Here is a 21,392-nt window from a genome sequence, read left to right as displayed (position 1 = left end):
TGTATTTTTTCAATATTAAAAGTACTTCCCTCTCTTCCTCCTGCAACTCCCCCACTCCCACCTCATATGGATTTCTGAGTGTGCTGTCATCTGTTGGCTACATCCATAATTGAGGACTTCAGCTGGAAGACGTTTTTCATTTGTACCATGCAGCGTTTATCACTTTAGTCTCCTAAAACATTAAAATTTCCAATTTTGCTGGAATGTGTCAGGGTTAATTTATTCTCTTTTAGGGTTATGCAGGACAGACGGGAACAAGCAAGGCAAGACTTAAAGGGTTTGGAAGAGACTGTGGTAAGCTAAGAGTATATTCCAAAACAAATGTCAATACTTGCTGCTTTTTTTTTTTTCCCCTTTCAGAGTTATTTTTGTTAATTTTTTGTTTAATTGCCCTTAACTGTAGGCAAAAGAACTTCAGACTCTTCACAATCTTCGGAAGCTGTTTGTTCAAGATCTGGCTACTAGAGTGAAAAAGGTAATGTGGTGCTGTAGCAAAACCTGGTGTTTCTGAGAATGCTACATAAATTTAAGTTTAGGACTAAATGAGGAACTGTCTTTATGCATTGTAATTTTTCTGGCTTGATCTTAATGCACGAGTTCAGATTTGTGCTCAGCCTTCCGTTCCCTCCCCATGCCTTTGTTACTGCAGAGTGCTGAGATTGACTCAGATGATACAGGAGGCAGCGCTGCACAAAAGCAGAAGATTTCCTTCCTTGAGAATAATCTTGAACAGCTTACAAAGGTTCACAAGCAGGTACAATGAAGCTCTATTTCAAGTTCTAATTAAAAACAGGCTACTTAAGGTGCATTATTATAGACGTGACTAAATGCATGTTGGTTGTAAAATCACTTTCATAATTAAATACTTCTACATCTTCAGTGTGTCTCGATATAAAACAATAGACTAAAGTTTTCCTGTAAAGTAAATTAGTAACTGTTTTAGGTATGTAGGGTGTGTAATGAAACAGCTGCATTTAAATTGAAGAAGGTCCAAGTTAGTGTTTAGGGTTAGAATTCGGTTTAGAGGATGCTTGCCTGGTTTTGACTGAAGAAGTATATAGACCAAGTGCTTATGTTGAGTAGCATGTTCTTCCACATGACTGACTTTCAAATTACAGTCTTACTGATGAACTATTAGATTTGCTAAAAGCTTAAGCAAAGATAATATAGTAGCCCTACTGTTTTGCCTGTGTAGGGGCAGGAGGGTGTTTTGTTAGCTCTCCCTATGAAGAGAACTACCAAGAAAATAATTGTTTCTGGGTTTGTAGCTGGTACGTGATAATGCAGATCTTCGCTGTGAACTTCCTAAACTGGAGAAGCGACTTAGAGCTACAGCTGAAAGAGTCAAAGCTTTGGAGTCTGCACTGAAGGAAGCCAAAGAAAATGCTTCTCGTGATCGCAAACGGTATCAGCAGGAAGTAGATCGTATAAAGGAAGCAGTAAGATCCAAGAATATGGCCAGAAGAGGACATTCTGCACAAATTGGTTAGTAAAGAATCCCTTGCCCCCTAAAGCATTGTCTGTCTCCTGATATTTTTGATCTTTGTGCATGTGTGCATTTTTCAATCCTAGTTGGAACTGCATGCGTGAACTTGATGTATTTTCTACCATGAGTTATATTTTGGTTTATAGACTGTAATTGTGTGTGTGGTGGTGCGTGGTTGTTTGGGGTGTCTTTTATTTATTTTAAAAGGTTCTTTTCCTGGTAGCTGGATTTTTGTACACGCTGGAAAAGGCTTACCATCCTAGAATTCTAGCCTGAATGTGTATTCCATTTCCTAGAACAAAACAGTACAATGATTGCGAGTCTTAAGTCTGTAACGTCACTCCAGTTCCTAAGACTAAGTAGATATTCCAAAGCAAGGAGACAGATTTAAGCCATCACCTACAACAACAACAACAAAATCATCTTGCTGTCTCTTGATCTTGTGGGGAAGAGGGGCAAACAGAAACCCACAACTAACATACTAAGATCCCTAATTACCTCTTCAGTTCTTTGTTCCAAAACATACAGAACTCCATAGCCCTGCCTAGGGAAAAAGAATGGAAAAACTGGAAATTTGCAGTAGCTGGGATTGCTTCTTGCTGTGTGGTGGGAAGACAGTGTTATTCCCTTGGTCCTCCACCTGCCCTTATCCTTTCAAGTGCTGAGGGCCTAGAGGATGTGTGACCTGTGGAGGACTTAACTGTGCCTATTACATAGTTACTTCTTATTCAGTAATCAATACACTTCTGTTAAATGCTAATGCAACTAAAATAAGCATTGCAGTTGTATTTTGCTCATATTCTGTAGGTCTGCAAAGAGCTGTTGCAGAATAAAGTTACACATATTTTTTTCTTGGTCACTTCGAGTGGCAGCTTGAAGACAGGTGCTTTCCTGTCGTACCTTTTCTCTCACATGATCTCAAAGAAGACAAACAGAATATTCTAGTGAGCTTACCACAGGTATAAAACCTCTTGCACTTAAATGTCTAGATGAGCCTACTCATGTCTTACTGGAGATCGGCTTCCTGTGAGGCAGAAACTGAGACGCGTTTCTCTGATGCAGTTGCTATCTGTAGGTACTTTATATCCACTCTTACCTGCTGAAACTTTAAATGCTTGTTTACTGTTACAGAACTTTGTAAAGTCATACTGTTGGACATGTCCTGTTACGAGCTAGTGCAAAACTGATCGAAAGTATAGTTTATCAAAGTGCATGCAACCTGTGAATTACCTGTCAAAACTACTTTTTTTTGAATTCAGTAACAGAGCAAGTTTTATTTCTGTGTGGTGGTAAGAAACTGATAAAACAGTGTTACCTGTGGAGTAATAGGTATGCAGAACCACTTTGCAGAGCAGAGTAACTAGGGGCTTATCAATCAAGTAGATGTAGGAAATACAGCAGGGTATAATGATTCCTTACAGGAACACAACCCTTGTGGAACTTTGTCTAGCGATGTGTCTTATTGGAGTTCATGTAGCCAAGAAATGGGATGCTTAGAGGGAAGTACATTAGGTGGGACAGATAATCATTATCTTCACATGTATTATCAAAAGGTTTGCTAGCTTTAATTCTAATAGGGATGATAAAAGCATAACCTTGTCTATTTTTTTAGGGTGTTTTGTAGTTGACGCTTACCTGTTGGATCTCGGAATACCATCTCCTAAACTTCTTTTCTTATTCAAAGTGCATTCAATCTTGATTATTACATTTGGGCTACTGTAACATAAAGCATTAGCAAATTTGAATAATCAAAGGTAAAATTGTGATGTATATATTTGTAAAGCATGTTTCTTTTCCTGCAGCTAAGCCTATCCGTCCTGGCCAGCACCCAGCAGCTTCTCCAACTCATCCAAATGCAATTCGTGGTGGTGGTGTGTTCACTCAAAACAGCCAGCCGGTTGCAGTACGTGGAGGTGGAGGACGGCAAGACAAAGTGTAAGTTTGTCTTGTAAGAGTTTTGTTGTTTTGTTTTTTTTTAAAGGTGTGATTAAACAGCTTTGTATTAGTTTGGTTACAGTTCATTCTGTGGCATAAAATCACTGGAATAAATCTGACCTTTTTTTTTTTTTTTTTTAAACAGAATTTTATAGTTAGAGGAACAGTACTACCTGTACATCTGACTAAGGCTGCTTCTGGTTTTGTTGTAACAACTAGTGTTTGCTCTGAAATGGTAGTTCTGGAGTTGTGCTGGAGTAGAACAAAATGTGAAAACAATCGGTTGGAGGTAGTTCCCAGTCACAGCCAATAGCTACTGTTTGGGAAAGGAGTGGACAGTTTAAATTCTTTTAAAATATGGTGTTCTTCAGAAAAGATTTGGTAATGAAACAAAAAATGAACCTGTTCTTATGTGTTGTTTACTTGCCGTTCTTATGTTTGCACACTGCTTCATGTATCAGTAATTTTAAAGTATTTAATGGAAAAATTAATGTCTTCATCAGGTAAAATTAAAATGTTAGCCTGCCTAAATACAGTTACAGTAATTGAAATAATATGTCCACTTACTTGAACATGTCTCTAATCTCCTAATTAGTTACAGATACATGGTACTTAAGTTGCTCACAGAATCGCATCTCTCTAATTAAAAAGTCTGTGTTGTAGCTGGTCTGTTCGTCACCTAATAATAATGCTTTGCTGCATTCTCTGTTGGAGTCTTCACTTTTGAGTGTTGGTATAAATGTCTTCTAGGCATTCCCTTAGCTAAGGTTATCAGCATCTTCAGTTTGAAAATACTCTTAAAATGATTGTGTGGTGCTTGAATCCTGGGCCCTTTTTCTCTGAAGGGCTCCAGAGCAGCTTACATCAATCTTGTTTCCATTTGTTTCTTTTTATTAGCTGACTGACTTCTCAAAACTTTCTCTCCAATTTAGAGAAAATCAGGCTGTAGTACTAATTAGGGTACCTGGTTCTGTTCAATAGTGTCTCTTAGTAAATAAGAGGTTGAAGTGAAGGTACTTTAACTTTGAATAACATTTGCCTTGAATGACTAAGAAGCTGGCAATTCATGGATTCTTGATTGTGTTAGTATGGTGAAATTAATCTTCAGATAGCTACTTTGACCACAAAGGCGGCAGTCTAGCTCAGCTGTCCAATGTAGAGACGTTTCAAGGTATGATTGACTCAATTTATTTTAGATGCCTACTTTAGCATGACTTTGCACGTGCTATGGTGCTGCCTAGAATTCTAACTGAAGAGAGACTATTTAATCTTATACTTCTTTAGGAGTATTTATAATAGTTGGTATAATCAGGAATAAATCACTAAATTTTGAGCTTGCACCTTGCTTTGGAGAAAAGCTTTCGCTGTTGGTCCTGGGGAGTTCAAATAGGAGACTTAGCACTTTGACTTTTGGACTATATGTAGATAAATCATGAAGGAGTGGAAAATTGCTAAGTGCTGGCTAGAACACTTTTTTAACAAACAAACCAAGAAACTCCCACATAATATGCTTACAGAGTCCCTTAAGCATTTGTAAAGCTTTTGTGCAATTCTAATGTCAGCATGTTACCTGTTGCTGTAGAACCACGCAGAGTTTAACGCTTAAAGGCAGGAGAGTGATTGAAATTAATTTCAACTTTCCTATCTTATTTTTGGAAGAACATGTCCCTTATGGAAGTAAAGGAACAAAACTTTTTACAACTTTATTTTACTATTGAATATAAATCTGTGAATACTCAGGTAGCTGGTATCATTTAAACTTTTGCTACAATAGGAACCTGATGTAGTGTTTTACATTTGACGACCACCATTTAACAAATTATTCTGGAAACATTAAAGAAATACAGAGGTGGTAAATTGTTATTTCTTTCTGCAAATCAAACTTTTTTAGGATAATTAATGCCAAATGATCTCTTCATTCCCATTTCATCTTCCCAAAACAGCAAAGGCAAAATTTTGCAGCAGCTGATGGGGGGTATTGAGACAATTCTCAGTGGTCTGGAAAAGTAACAACAGTCATGGGAAATGAAGTTGGGTTATAATTGCTTTGTCTTTGTAATGTTTACTTTGTTAAGGCAACCAAGATTGGATACCCAGTCAGTTTATCGTGCTGGAAAGTTGATGGTAACAGTTACCAGCTGTTGTGTTGTGTTTGTGTAGTTTCTTATTCTGGAGTAGATGTTTTATTAGCACTTGCCTCAGTAGTCTAAGAATTGGACTCTTAAAGGGTATGTAAATGGTGAATACAGTCCACTGTAAACATTAATGACTTGGTCTTTTTGGCTTATGAGGTACAAGCACTTAACTCTTGTTGTTCTTCTCACTTACAGTTGCTGAAAAGTAAATGCAGCGTGAGGAGGATTGGATATCGTGTAGAGGGAGTCATTCCATGACGAAATCTCTCCCTTTGGGGACTGTAGGATTATTTTTTGAAAATGTATAAATTATACCTGGCCTGTACAGCTCTTCCCCCTTCTACAAGTTCTGCTAACTGATTCCCAAAAAAACCAAAAGAGTGCAATTTTGGTGTCTTGAAAAATGACATGTTACTTAAAGTGTAGCTCTGCTCATTACACAGTTTGTCTTTCATGTCTTAAATTTAGTCCGCACTGTGCCAAGCTGAATGTACGTTGAGAAAATCTTAGTTCAAATTTTCTAGCTTAATTTGTGTACATCTTACTGTCTTAGGGAATGTGCAACAGTGTTTAAGTATACTTTCGTTTTTATCACTTCACACTACATGTCCCACTGAGTTAGAATGGCACTCTGCTCTACAGTTTTCTTTTGGAATGCTACATTAGAGCATTGGAACTAAATTTATTTGTACAGTGTAAGAATACTGAAGTGTGCTTATGACAGCTGCCATAAGGCACTGCAATTGCTACACCACAGAACTAAAGAGTTCAATATGAACAAGGCTGTTTAACTGTTATCTGATTAAATGCCCGTTTATCGGGTAATTTAGAATTAAATATTGTACAGTAATAAGAGTAAACTTAAGTTTACAAAAAATACTTTGGCAATGGATTATCCCATCTGTCCTGTTCCTGATTCTACACACAGTACAGTCTGGTGGAGTGAAAACATTCTGCTTCATTCTGATGAGCCTGTCTATCCATTTGTCTGTATCTGTGGTGGTTCACTCTCGCTATTTTATAATAGTGAAGTGAGCACGACCTAAAATTTAACTTTATATTCCACTACATATACAGTACTGGAATCTTTGTCTAAAATTTTAACTAATTAAATTTTTTTTCAGCAACTGGTCAATGAATTCGGATACAGTAATAAAAGATACAACTTTTTAAAACTGGTGTATCTGGAAATCCCAGAGACATGTGTTTAAAAATAAAAAATAAAGTGCTACCCTGAATTGTATTTGTAATCCATTTGTAAGTAGGTATATGAAATGTCCAAAGTAGTAGTTGTTGACTATTTTTCTTCTCTTTGCAATAAAGTCCTGTAAAGTGGCTAACAATGAAACATGGGGTTTCTTTGGTTTTGAGTTTCAGTACTACCACTGAGCTGAATCTGGGTTTTTAAATTTTATAGTATAATTTGCCTAACTTATTCATAGGGTTTAGCCACTATAATTTTTAGAACAGCCACCTTCTGGATAGAAATTAGTTACCAGGTCTTCAAGAGAGAAGGAACTTAATACTACTGAAAGAATTCAGTGAGCTTTCCATATGCAGTTGGTACCACTTTGTGTGCTGGCTTGATGATTTTTATTTTTTTTCTGGGTATTCATCAGTTATTGTGGAAACAGTAGAGACCCAATGACTGTTCAGACAGCAGATCACTTTCAACTTTTATAAATAGACAAAATATTTATATTATGATGGAGTGTAGTCAGATTTTAGACCTTGAACCACTTTTTTCTATATCTACAGTAGTCTGAATTTTTAATAGTTTGATTTTTAAAGGTTGAGTGTATCAGGCAAAAATCTCACTATTTTGGAGTTTTCAGCTTTTAAGACTCTTCTGTTCATTAAGGCTGCCAAACACTCCAAACTTGCAGTTGTTTTACAGCATGATTAAAGAGAGCATACTGAGGAAAGAAAAATTAAGGAACAGCAAACTTCGAATGGATTTTCTCATAATGGAAGCAGCACTGTCCGTTATCTTTCTCAACATTAACTACAGGTTTTCAGACCTTCATTTGTTAATATGCAATCATAAAAATAAAAAACCCCACTTTCATTAAAATGCATTCAAATGAAGCAGGATTTTTTTCTCATGCCTGTGAATGGGGGTTTTGTTCCTGTAGGTAATTATCATAGGTTTTGGTGCTGAAAATTGCTGTGTTTATAAAAAAAAAAAAAAAAAAAAGGTAACTAGCCTATAGCTCAGTGTACATCACCTTTTTATATTTAAACTTTTTTTTTTTATTTTAAACCTTTTATGAAGTTTACCAAGACCTGCCTCTTAAAATGTAAAAAAAGACAAAAAAAAAAAAAAACCACCAATTTTTTTGCTTTCTGGTTTGGCTGTCTTGGGTCAGCCGGTCAGGACAATTATTGTTTTTTGTAAATTAAAATACTCAGTCTATACAGGGAATGTTCAACACTGCTGTTTCAACTTGCAGTCTTTGAATGGTTCTTTTATGTTCCTCTAGATCATATTTTTAAAAAGATGGTTTAGGATAGGAACACGGTGAAATAGTATTTATTTCTGGTGAACAACTAAATTATTTACATAACTTAAATGCTGACTCACTACTGTGTGTAACTAAATTTGACATGAGGACAAGTCTACCTGTGGAACACGATTTAACTTCAGTACACTTAAGATGCATTAAAACAATTGGTTTGGGGAAGACGCCATATAGTTTTAACTTACCTGCATGCTGTAAATGTATTTGTGTTTAAATAAAGAGAAGAAAAATCTTTGAACTTCATGCATTTATTCAGTCTCTACACCTGTTTGTTAAAGTGTCTTTGTATAGTACTTCTCACTTGATAGGTTTCATACCCAGCTATCTCTGTAAACAGTGATCTCCTGCTGTCTGTAACCTCTTATTCCAGTGTTTGTTAATACAAGTAAGCTTTCCCACACACAAATATAAATAAGTCTTAGTTTTCAAAAGACTGTTCACTATAGCAAAGACACACAAACAAAAAAAACCCAAACCAAACAAAAGAACAAAAAAACCCCAACAGCTGATGCCTGTGGAAATGTTCAAAAATTTATTGCAGTCATGGTATATTGGAATTTGAACCTCTTTAAATTAACTGGGGGATTACATACGCTCATGTAGTTCATAAAAATGCCAACATAATAGCCATTTTTAATGGCTTCTATTGGTTGTGTATGGGGTTTTTTCTAAACATCAACTTCCACCCTATCTAACTTGGATACAGTAAGAGACATACCCTTGGCATAAGGTATGGGCATAAGGTCACTCTTCTCTTAAAGGAGAGATTTCTTTTGCTCAAAGCAGCTGTTTTGCTTCCAGAACACTTATCTCTGTCTTAGCATTCAGCTGCTCTTCAACAGACAGACCTGTAGAACAAACCCCGAACCCACACCAATACACCCAGCTCTCCTTAAGCCATGTTTACGTGTTATTCTTAGCTGTGATTGGGAGTTAGATACTTAAGATTATTAGTACATCCTTTTCATCGAGGGTCTTGGTATTGGTTGGTGTGGGTTTTTTAAATGGTTGCATTTTAGAGTAAGCTGAAGTCAGGTTACAGACAGCTGTGCTTGCTTCTTTCCAGGAGCAGAAGGAAATTAAAGAACTAGAGGAGATTTGCCTTAATTCAGGCGTACTGGCAACCAAGGAAGTATAGATGCACCTAAATTCCATGCTTGTTCTTTGAAATGAAAAGCGTAGAAGCTGATCAGGGTTTGGGCACGTGATGTGTATTTGCATTTGGTTCCTGAGCAACTTAAAAGTCCAATTTCAAAGATTTTTCTGAGGTGACAATGCATTTACCTGTTTTGGGATGCACAAAAAATGGGTCAGAGATGCCAGATATATGAGTTGCCTAGAAAATCAGTCAAGTGTGATGATTCCTCTCAGTAGTCTTCTCTAGATGTGTCAGCTTGGGCTTTCCTGAGTATGGTGTCAGTTGTCCGTATGGTGATGCTCAAAGTTCTCCCTTTTATCCACATGCTTGGACAGTTGTCTTTGGAATCCATGTGAACTTGTCTTGGTTTCAGTTGAAAAGGAATTCCCATGGCTTATCGTGAGCCTTTTTTTTTTTTTTTTTTTTAACTTGGCTTCTGCTGATTTGATGGCTCCTCATTCTTGTTTGAGAGAGACTAATCCCTTTCCAACATTTCTGTGCCACCTGGACTTTTGTAGACCTCTTTTTTTTTTTTTTCCAGGACTCATTTTCCTTTCCCAGTAATCTGTAACAGTTGTTTCTACTTTTCCCGAGTTCTATTGTACTGCTGTTTTTTAAGGAGCAATCTAGTTGTTTGAGACTGCGATCATCTTCTGGATAATTTTCTCAGAAAAAAATTTAGCTAAATTTATAGAGCTTTGATATATAAATATATATTCAAAAGGCATAAAGGAGGTCTAGATTTAAGTCTGCCAGTAGTTATATGAAAGAAGAGATCTCAGGAAGGAGAAATGGCATCTGTAAAACTGCTCAATAATGAGCTAATCTGATATAAAATATTTCATAATGTATCCTATTAATGGAAGATGTCTCAGTCACACTAGTGAAATGCTCATTCTTTAATATATCTGTATCTCTGCTAGGGGATGACTAACTCAAACCCTTTTAATTGCAGACAAGGACTAAGGGATGCTCAAAAAGGAAAGTAAATTTCATGCTGAAGTTTCTTATGAGCAATGGCATGACCTGAAATTACTTCTGAAATGAAGAAAAAATATTATTACATCTCTGAAAAGGAAAAACGGCAGTTACCTGAAGTAATGACCCACAAACTGCTAAGGAATTCATTGACAGAACAAGTTTGTTCATGTCCTGGTTTTGGCTGGGATAGTTATTTTTTTCTGTTCAGTAGCTAGTACAGGGCTGTGTTTTGGATTTGGTGTGAGAGCAATGCTGATAGCGCACTGATGTTTTCAGTTGTTGCTGGGTAGTGTTTGTATTGTCAAGGACTTCTCAGTTCCTCGGGCCCTGCCAGCGAGAGGGCTGGAGGGGCACAAGAACTGGGAAGGGACACGACCAGGACAGGTGACCCAAACTAGCCAAGGGGATATTCCATACCATAGGATGTCATGCTGCGTACATAAACTGGGGGGAGTTGGCAGGGCCAGCCGGCTGCTGCTCAGGGACTGGCTGGGCATCTGCCACTGTGTGGTGAGCAGTTGTGCAGTGCATCGCTTCGGGGTTTTTTCCCCTTCCCTTTGGATTTTATTCCTCCCTTCTTCTCTCTCATTTTTTTCTTTTTTAAGTTTTATATTATTTCAATTATTTTATTGTTCTTATCTCAACCCTCGAGTTTCACCTTTTTCCCCAATTCTCCTCCCCATCCTGCCGGGGGAGTGAGTGAGCTGCTGTGTGCTACTTAGCTGCTGGCTGGGGTTAAACCATGACAGTTCTGTTGGCTGGCTGGGGGTGGCTTCCCTCTCGATTGCACTGGGAATTCGCAACACCAATTTAGGAAGTGTCAAAATGCATCACTATAGTTAATGTGCTGTGTGCAAAACGCCAATATGTAGCATAACCTCACTAAATGACACAGAAAACACGTCTGGAAGATGATTAATGAAGGCTGATGGGTATGTCAGAATTTCTGCCTGTGGAGTTCTGAGCTGATGAATCTTCCTGAACTGTTCATCTTTTTATCTTTAACCAATCCTTGCTGGGGGGAATGACAAGTGCAGTGAGACTGGGCAGGGAGAGTGATTTGATCTGCCAACTCCTTCTTGTGTTTCATTATGGAAGTTGAAGGTGCAGAAGATATCGGTCAGCTAGGCTATCCAGCGTAACTGGGAGAAGAGTTACCTGAAGAAGAAAAATATAATGCAAGAGAAAAGAAGAAAAATATATGCAAACGAGACTATTGTAATAGAGCATAATTAGCCTAATCACCTTTGAAAAGGAAAATAAGAGGCTAATGACTATAAAGAGGAAAGAAAGGGGTGTTGCATAGCATGGTGTGGCATATCTGCAGCCCACATGCCTTGCAGGTGCGTGTTTCAGCAGCGTACCCCCTGAAGGGTCTGTTGTAGGCATACTGGTATTGTGGAACAGAGCTAAATCATTGTCTTCACCTAAGGTGCCAAGGGAAGTGTTGATGCGTACCTCCAGCAAGTGAGGAGAGCAGCACAACCCACATTCTCTGCATTCCTAAATCCACAGAACTGGGTGTGGAAATGACTCGGAGGTGCCCCCAGGTGTGTATTTTGCAGAGCTATTTCCACAGCATCTGTTGTGAGTAACAAATACCTGGGAGGCCCTGTCCTGTAAATCAACTCAAATTGTCTCCTGCAGTTGGAGACAAATACACTTCACACCTGGTAACGCCATATTGGAGATCCCTGCAAAGCCACTTGCTGTTCCAGTGGATGCTTGATTTGGCTTTTGTCAGCAGCAGCATTAAAAAGTGTGTTAAAAAGTAAGTTAGCTCAGCAAAGTGTAAATGCCGGTGTTACCCTGCCCGCTTACTGCCTCCATCAACGCATCTAGTTCCAATCAGCCCCTGGGGTGTTGCGCTGTCATGACAGGGCACTTAACAGGCAGGTATTTACAGAGTATTCGCTGCTGGTCTTTGCCTGAAAGGGTGTAAATGATTCTTTAAGTGCTTTTACTGCAAGAAATACCCTTTGGCGGAAACCATGAGAGATCTTAGTCCTCTGTCCGGGAAAGCTCGTTTCAACCACAGCTTACTGCGAGCCCTTTCTGCTTTCAGTGCCAGCTGCGTGCAGCAGCCCAGTGCCCTCTGTGGCTTCTAGGGCCTGGCTTGCAGCGGGGACTGCAGCCGGGTGACTCCCCTTCCTGCTGCTGATGGAAAAGGGAAGCTTCTTGGGGAGAGGGTATCCTTTCGTATGCGCTTCCAGGGCTGTGCCTTGTCCCTTTGCTGGGTTTTCCACGTCCTGGCAGGTTGTTTTGCAGAGGCCCCTTTGCTTGCAAGCGGTCAGGCAGAAGCCCCAGCCACCTTTCCCGGGGGGCTGGAGGGCTCCCCCTGCCCACCTCGGGACCCCAGCGTGTGTGGCTGGTCCGTGTGCTGGGGGAAGGGAGCAGCTGCCTGCTTTTCCTGAAATAAATTTATTTTCCTGCTCCTACAGATCTGTTTTTCTCTCAAACCCTGAGGCCGCGTGCCACAGGGCCCCCGAACAGGAGAGGAGCTGAAGCGCAGGGCCCGGCGGGGCAGACATACGGGCCGGGCTGTGGAGGAACAGAAGTTCCCGGTTTGGTGTGTGACACGTCCTAGGTCCGAAGTTCAGTTTACAACAGGGAATGGAGAGTTCTCCCTCTGCCATTGCTGAGGTCCTTCTGGCTGCCCAGGAAAGACCACCGAGGTCACGATGAGGTGTGAGCCGCGCTTGTCACTGCTTGGGGCAGCCAACCCAGAGCTCCCCGGCTGGGGCTGGGATGGCAGCTGTCACCAGCGGGTCACCAGCGGCCTGACCGCGCTGCCCCAGCTCGCCCCTCCTGTGCCTGTAACCCCGCGGGTGTGAGAGAAAGGGCAGGGCTGCCCCGGGAGCGGGGACCTTGTGCGCTGCGACCCGCAGCCCCAGGGATCCAGCTGCTGCAGCGGAGTGACCGTCAGTTCCCTGCGCTCCCCTGCCTCGGCCTTCGGTTACCGGCTGGAACCCCGGCGCGGCAGCCGGGTGGGCCCCTTCGGCAGCCGAAGCTGGCGGCCGGCGCCGCGAGGGGGCGCCAGGGGCCCGCGGGCCGCGCTGTGAGCGGGCGGGGGGTGCCGCTCCCCGCCGGCCGCAAATGGCCGCCCGCGGCCGGCCGGGTGCTCGGCGGCTGGCGGGGGGCCTGCGCGGCCCTGCTCCCCGCTGGCGTTCCTGTGCCCCTCTCCCCGCAGGGAGGTGGCGGTTCCTCACATTCACCGGCCAGCAGGCAGGCGGTAGCCGGGCCGCCATGCAGCCGTCTCGTCTGAGGGCTGAGGCTTCACTAGTTTTCTTCAAGTTCCCAGCTGTTTTTCTTCCTCTAAACGTCTTCGCGGTTTTTTTTGTACAGGTCATTCCCATTCCACAAACCTCGTCCCCATCCCCGATTTCAGAGGGGACACTTCATCAGGCAACAGAAAAGCTGGTTTTGGCCGCCTCGGCACGGAGTACGTAGGAACACCAGCTGCCCGGGCCTGCGGCCCTTCCCTGCGGCAGCTCCTGCCCTCGCGGCGCCTCGCTGGCTCAGCCGAGCCCGGCGTCCCCCGCAGCCGCCACGTCCCTTGCCACCACGTCCCTTGCCGCCATGTCCCTTGCCGCCATGTCCCTTGCTGCGGGGCTGGAGCTGCCATGTCCCTTGCTGCAGGGCTGCTGCTCGGCACCCTGGTCCCCAGCCTGTCCACCTGCCTGTGGGGACAAACCCTATGGACTTTATTCAGGTGTGGTATCACGGTGGACTCCCCTGATGTGTGACCTTTATAAAGTCACCTAAAGAAAACCTGTAGGGTTCCTACCTATGCTAAAGACCCAACTAGCTCTACTGCCATCATGCAGAACAAGCGCTGCTTGCCATGGAGAAGTGCACCGGGATCAGATCCTCTGTGCGTCTTTCTGTATCGTGACATGTGAGCAGTGACTGTAAAACTCTTTCATCCCACAGAGCTGCATAGAATTAAATCTCAACATTGAAATATGGTGAAAAGCTGCAGATTACGTTTCTGAATAAGTACTAAAATATTCTCCTAGGCATTTTCCACTCTTTATTTAAACCATTTATTTCCCAGGAAAATATTTGGAAATGTCACAAAACTTGACTTCTTTATTTGAACTGGAAAATAGCAATGTAAGATGCAGAAAGTCAGACCTGGGCAGTGGGTGAATCACCATCAAATCCACTCATAGGTGAAGCTTTGAGACATTTTGTATTTTTCCCTCATTTCCAGCTGACTTGTCTCCATTGTTCCACAGACACTTGAGAAGCAAGAGAGAGGTGGGAAGAGTCATTCCTAATGAGAAATGGATTTTTTCCTCCCCATGGTCATTATTGTAGAGGACTGTCAGTTTCCCTTGGCAGCCCCTACAATGGGCTTGCTCTCTAATAAATGCTGATAGCATTAAATTAATGTTTCATTCCCATGGTGACAAACAGTGGCATCTAGTTCCAGTGCAGGATAATTCGATGACAATATGGCAGCAGACAAGTACCTCGCCTGTTATGGGCTAATCAGAGATACAGAATGTTTGAATTGGACTCAAAGTATCCACATAATTTGGAGTGAGTTTCATAACCTGGAGACACACTGGTGAAAATGAGCTGGGAATTGGGAAGTGAGAGAATATGCGTAAAAAAATAGCCACATAAAAATAAGCATAAAAGCATGAGTTAGTTTTAACAAATATTTTCCTTCTGCTCTTCATCCAGCTCTAACTGGAACCTGTGCAGGAGCTGTCAGGGGAGGAGAACTGTATCCACACCTGAGTGCAGGAGCATGAGTATGCATGGAGATGAAGAAGAGGACCCTTGGTTCATGTGCTTTTTTGATGAAGCTGGTAGAGGTCAGGCTGCCAGCCTGGCAAAGGGTAGAGTTTGGCTCTGTTGTGTTCTTTGGTTTGCAATCTAGGATAAGGCAAGGCTGCAGAGAACCAGACCCAGAGGTGTTTAGAAACTGTTGCATGAAAGAGCTCCAACAGACAAGAGCAGACATCCACAGCAGAGAGAATCTTAGGGCTATTAAAAGCCTGAAGGATGACCAGAGCCTTTCAGCACCCTGCCGTGCTGCGGGGAAGGGAGCTGCTGGCCCTCAGGCAAGACCTGGCTCTGAGGCTCCTCTCTCTGCTTCTCCTCTGCTACTTTTGCGCCCTCCCACTGGGTGCATAGCTAGTGGGCCTTCATTAGGCCCAACAGCAAATGGGTCTTTCTTTTGAATTTATAATACATATGAGTGGATAATCTAGAGGAAACAAGATACTGAGCTCTTTGAGACAACTTGCAAAGGAGACATTTTGCAAGGACAGGGAATCCAGCCTTCATTATTATGACTTGCCCCAGAGTTTTGTTCTGCACATCAGCAGTTCTGCTGGAGGGGAAGCACTGGCAGCAACAGACCAGAGGCAGCCTCTTAGAACAGAGGGTTCCCCTTTCTCTTGCACTCAGCAGTACGTGCTGCATGTTTCTGAAAGGCTATTTTGCTGCATGTGTTCTCAGTGAGAGCAATACTTCAGTTAGTGCTTGGGATAAAATCTAAGGGGTGCTAGTTGCATTTTTCTTCTCATCAGATTAGTTATTTAAAAGCATCTCATTTATGTCCCCTAGAATTATTCTAGAGATTCTCATCACTCTTGGGTTTTTTATTAATGAAAGCTCTTGGAGCCACATCTGGCATGTTTTATTGATCATAATCTTACGGCTGAAAGCTCATCTTGGTAGCTATAGCAACGGAACTTTTTTTTTTTTTTCAAATGTCAACATAACTCCACAAAAAGGGGAGTAAAGGGGAGCAGATAATTTAAATTACTGAGCAGCTAATAACCTTTTATTCTGTAACCAATTCTGAATTTTCTAATTTTATACAGTAAATAATCAATAGGAACAAAATCTTTTGACAGATACATCTGCTGTGGAAGCTCATGAAAGAGAATAACGTGGAAGCACATGGTATCTCAAGAGTAATTTTTGCCGGTTGTGCATTGCTCCCATCCTCTGCCAGGCTGCAGGCATCATGGGCAGGCTGGGGGCAGAGACCCCGGAGAAGTGGCACCACAGTGCATGTATTTACATCCTGCCCTCTGCTACCCAGCCAGGCAGAGGTCTCAAACACTGCCCATGGCAGTAGGGCTTGCTTCAGCTCTGGGGGGCAAGAGGTGCTCCTGAAATGTGCCTAAGGATTAAGGTGAAATGACATAGACTGAAATTATAACTTTCTGTAAGCGCATCCTGATGCCCAAAGAACCCTGTGGGGTCAGCACCACCAAGTTGTTCTCAGAGATTTTCCCAGGTATGTCTACTCAGGCACAAGTCACCTCTGAACCAGGGGACCGGCGGGTAACCTGGCCTGTGTTGTGGGATGGCTCTTCCCTCTTCTTCCAGCTCCAGTGTTGGGCTCTGAAGGCATTTGGAGCAGTGTTTCTTCATCCTGTAGCATCCTGCTAGCACTTGAAAATGGTGGTGCTGTAACAGTCAAATGAAGCAGTGGGTGGATGCTGTTGCCTCCCTTGCCTTCCCTTAGGGCTTTCCACAAGACAAGCGGAGAACTTCCCTCAGCCTCCAGCCAGAGCGGAAAGTCAGATCTAGCTGCAGCTGCCTGCCTTTTTCAAGTCTGCAAGAAACTGCATATGGGTATAAAAAGTATTTCTAAAAAATGCCTTGAGATTCAAACCATGACATCACCTTCTCAGCAGCTGAAAAAAATAGCCCTTTGGAAGTGCTGGAGAGCACAGCCCTGAGAAAATCACAGAAAGCGAAGGGCAGGCTTGTTCCCTTGGGCTCCTCCACTGCTCCCCAGGCAAGGGCTGGAAACTGTTCCCATCAGCTTCCCAGTTGGAGATGAAGTGCAAAAGGCTTCGGCAGCCTTGACATGTTCCCCCAGTTGGCATTTGTGTTCTCCAAGTCCCACTCCTGGCGTGGGAGGTCTCCCTGTGGCACTCAGCCTCAGGCAGGGCTGAGGTTCTTGGCAGCACCCCACAAAGGGCCTACATTTATTATTATTATTGAAATCAAGCTTACAGCTGAAGGGCAAGTTACCCAGGGGCTTTGTTCCTGCAAGTATCACCTATCTGACCCCCTTCTGTGCAGTCCTCCTCCCTGCAGCTCCACCAACAACGCAGCACGAGGCTTTCCCTGCAGATGCCCTTTCCACCCAAGAAACCTCACAGATCAGCCTCTTCATTTTGCTCAAAAACCAGGGTGGGTCAGGGGTTTTTTGGAATGTCTTTCCTGGGTTATGTTAAATCTCCATGCACCCCAGCAGATGCTGTGGCCAGGCCTAAGTGGCTGGGGCAAATGCTTTTGCCTTTGCCCTGGCCACTTATGCCCAGCCCCAGCCCCAGCATTTTTTCCCTGTGCAGATGATGCAGCCGCTCATGCGTGTTAATCCCAGCGCCAGGTCACTGAGCGGGAACAAGGCAAGGATTGTTCCTCCAGAGCCCGGGGGAAAATGGGAATGCAAGGCACAGGGAGGGGAGAGAAAAGATGAGCTGCCCATCCCTGACAGCAGCAGAGTGAATTGTGCCTCCGTTTCACTGTGGGCATTACCAAGGGCTGGCTGCTGGAGGAGATGCTGGAAGAGATGCTAAGACCTTGTTGCCGCTGAATAAAGGGGTAAGTTGGCGTGGGTTGGCACTGACTTTGTGAAACACGATTTCCCTGTGCTGCACCCACAGAGCACCCCAGGAAAGGAGATAACCATCAGGAAAATATATAGCTATGGTGCTGCCAGGGATTTGACGCAGCAAAATACTTCTGCCGTTATCGGTTTCTGCTGGTTGAAGCGCACCTCCCTGCCGGGGCAGGTCCCTCTCTGCTTTAATGCTTAGAAATTTGGGGAGATGAGGTGGTGGGTAAAACGTCAGCAGAAAGGACCAGTCTGCCGTGTGGTTAAGGAGGGGCTCCATGATGCTTTGCTTTGAGTTCAGCCGGTCAAGTGCATCACCGTGAAGGGTTTGCAATTTTATGTGGTCAGAGCAGAAATGGAAAAGTAAGGTACATTCCTAAGAGCAGACCTAAAACCTAGTGTGCCTGGAGAGAATTTCAAAGGCAAAATGCCTCATGTGGTTGGGGGAAAGTCAAGGGGGCTTCTTTTCAAAGGAGTGGGTGTTGTATTGGTCTGGGAAGGGATACAGGTGTATAGAGCTTTTCTTTCCTCCATTTCACTTCTTCTCCTGCCCCTACATTTTCCGGGAAAAACCTTTCACCTTAAGCAAATGTTTTATTGTGTTAGCATAGCTTAGAGCCTCTACAGAGCAGAGCTGGAGTAGTTTGCCTGGTGCTGCTAGTAGCAATAGGTAGCATCATGGCAGGATCATCAACAGAAAATTCAGTGTCCACCGGGAAGTTCTGAATGCATACTGACCTCGGATATTTTAGAAAAGATTGAGACCACCTTTTAGTTTAACTCCTGTTATATCTTTACAGCAGTGCAGATTATAGACCAGCACACACATCTAAGGGGAGCCTCAGACAATGTCATAACCCAACATGTCGGTGTACTCACAGCGCCCTGCCCTGCCCTTGTAAGGATCTAGTTCTGTTACATCCTGCTTTCCCACACCTGATGTCATCAAAGTCCCTACACATCTGCCACCTCCCAGGCCACTGCAGCCAGGGAGAGGGGAAGTGCTGACCCCTCTTATACCCAGATTAGGAAGTCTTGGTGTCAGGGAACATTTCACTATTTGGTATTCAGTAATTATTGTGAGTGAGGATGGGAAAGAGCTTTTCTACCTCTAGGCCAGAGATTCACTGTGACTTGACCCAAGAAATATTTACGGACTGTACAAAAAAGGGAGAACTACTGCAGGTGGAGCCGAGAGGATAGCGAGAGCCTGCCCCTGACCTTGGGTGGAGGAAGGGGTTGGACCAGTGTTTCCCACATCTTAGCTGACTGTTTTAACCACTAAGCCAGTGGGTGAAAGTAGCAGCAATGAAAACCAAACCCAGCACTTAAATGAACCAAAACAAAAAGTCGTGATTCATGTATGGATCTACAGAGAGGATTTCCTACTCCCACTTCCTATATGCCTTCAAAGAGCTGAAAAACATCCCCTTTTTTTTAAAGATGGGATTAGAAGGAGTATTTGCAAAGAAGTGTTTAAGCCCTCGTGGGGAGCAGGGCTGGGCTTTACCCTCCCTGACAGTTATTCCAGCAGCTTGCCTGGGGCATGTTATGCTCCCTGCACTGTTTTTTCATCTTGTGGGTAGGTACCTACCTCTTCTGTGTCTCCTGTGTAATTGGGATGTTATGAATGCTAGTCAAAATGTTAAGTATCGCAGAGTGCTATTGCAGCCTAAACAATCCCTGTGACTCTAGTCTGTGTTTATAGCTAGTCGTGTGTGATGGTTGTAGCAGGATTGTTTCCTAGGCTTGGAGTCTGAAAATGCCAGGTAGAGGAGGAGAGCAGGGCAATGCATTTAGCTGGGAAGTTAGGTTTATCTTCTGTATATCTTACTGATACCATTTGTATTTGACTCAGTCAGCATTCATTTAATGCACATGCATTAACAAATACTCATTAAAGTCAGACAGAAGCTGACTGCTGTCTAATACACCAAATACCTCAGGCTGTATTCAGGTATATATATTTATACATAAATACATAAGTATGTATATATACATGTGTGTGAATGTATGCATGTGTGTGTATGTTTGGATTTCTTATTCCTTGAGACAGTTATGTTCTGCTGATCCTTTGATACAGAGACAGCCTTGTGGGTGCTCTCCAGATGAAATGACCTAATTCAGTTTACACCATGAATGTGGGGTTAGGCAGGGCCACTCTCCGCTGTGCTTGCAGCCCCAACCCACGCAGCCTGAGGTCAGCAGCAGCCCTAGCAGTGCTCAAGGAGGCTGTGGTTGGAGTTCCTCCCACTCCAGGGAGCAGAGCAGCTGTGGCTGAGCATCCCTCTGGCTGGTGGGAAGGGAGCAGCTACCCTGCCCCAGCAGGGCATTAGCTGCATAAACCAACTTGGCGCAGATTGGGCCTGGCGCTAAGTGTCAGCAAAGCTCACATTCCATTTAATACAGCTGCTTGCAAGGTAGAGCCTGACTTGGCAGCAGTCCAGCGTGTGGACTCCTCGCTGTGAACTTGCTGCACACTCCACTCAGCGCAGTGAACACTCGCTAAGAAGCACACAGTGCCCTGAAAATGCAGCGTGCCATCCTAATGCTGTGGCTGGTCATACTCCCATGGCTGGCAGCAGTAACATACCTGCTGCTTGTACCAGGGGACAGCTGGCAATGCAGGTGTCTTGCTGTCAGGTAGCATCGGTGCACCAGGGGAGATGGTGGTAGGAAGCTGCATGCTGCCACCTCTCTTTCTGCACAAGCATACCCAGAGCATCAACAAAGTGGAAGATCTTGTACTCTGATCTGCTTGGAAAAAGATATGTCACTGAATATTGATTCACTCTGCAATGAGACTAATACTTTCCGAACAGCTGCAAGTCTCTTATACCCTCTGAAATATTCTTGTGGGGGAGTGACGTGGAATATGTTCCCCTCTAAAATGTTATTTTCATTTGATGTGTGTGCTAATGTGTGTGCAATACAGTCAGTGAGATTACCCCAGGCTGTCACATGTTGGAGACTTTGTACAGTTTGGTTTTATAATGGCACTTCTTACTGCTAAACATTTTAAACTATATTTTTAAAATGAAAAGCAGACAAACAAATATTGGGAAAGTCTTGCTTGAGACAGAGAAAATAGCTCCTGGGGGAAACACGTTTTTATTGCTCTTGGCTTATGAAACACTTCACAGAGGTCAGACTTCTTTTCTGTGTAAAGATCACACATGGGGGTACAGAATGATTTTCTGAAAGTCTCATAGTATGTTAGCAACAGAAGTAGAACATCTGTTATTAATTAGGCAATAAATAATAACTAAGATGGTGATGGAGGGGATGGGGTAGTAGAGCTGTGTTCAGGCTAAAGCACCTTGCTTTTAGTCTGCCTCTTAAACTGCTCTCAGATTCACACAACATCCTGCCTCTGTATGATTCAGCTGCGCTAGCTGAGCTGTGTCCTGGCCCTCCCTTTCTCCCCTTGTGAAGGAGGGCAGGCCTTTGGCCACATGAAAGGGAACATTAAAAGAAATAAAAAGCAACCTCCAAACCTCAGGAAAGGGCATTGTGCTTTGAAGGGAGCCAGTGTGCTCACCCACTCCCCCGTGACTCATGACCTTGGTGGCTGCGAGCAGCAGCCATAGCA

At 43.2% G+C, this 21,392-nt stretch overlaps 1 protein-coding gene across 2 annotated transcripts in view; it reads left to right on the top strand.

The window, feature by feature from the left end:
• KIF5B (kinesin family member 5B) overlaps positions 1-8,321 on the top strand; it is a 37,174-nt gene extending 28,853 nt beyond the window's left edge. For both annotated transcript variants that reach the window (XM_055805067.1, XM_055805066.1), the window contains exons 21-26: positions 234-294; positions 404-475; positions 650-754; positions 1,269-1,485; positions 3,289-3,421; positions 5,752-8,321. In XM_055805067.1, coding sequence (XP_055661042.1) covers positions 234-294; positions 404-475; positions 650-754; positions 1,269-1,485; positions 3,289-3,421; positions 5,752-5,758 — 595 coding nt within the window. In that variant the 3' untranslated portion in view covers positions 5,759-8,321. The remainder of the gene's footprint in view (positions 1-233; positions 295-403; positions 476-649; positions 755-1,268; positions 1,486-3,288; positions 3,422-5,751) is intronic.
• The last annotated feature ends 13,071 nt before the right edge of the window (positions 8,322-21,392 follow it).

Source organism: Falco peregrinus, chromosome 5, assembly GCF_023634155.1.
Source record: "Falco peregrinus isolate bFalPer1 chromosome 5, bFalPer1.pri, whole genome shotgun sequence".
NCBI lineage: Eukaryota > Metazoa > Chordata > Aves > Falconiformes > Falconidae > Falco > Falco peregrinus.
The sequence above is the reverse complement of the archived record's forward strand: the minus strand, read 5'-3'. Positions and strand labels throughout refer to the sequence as shown.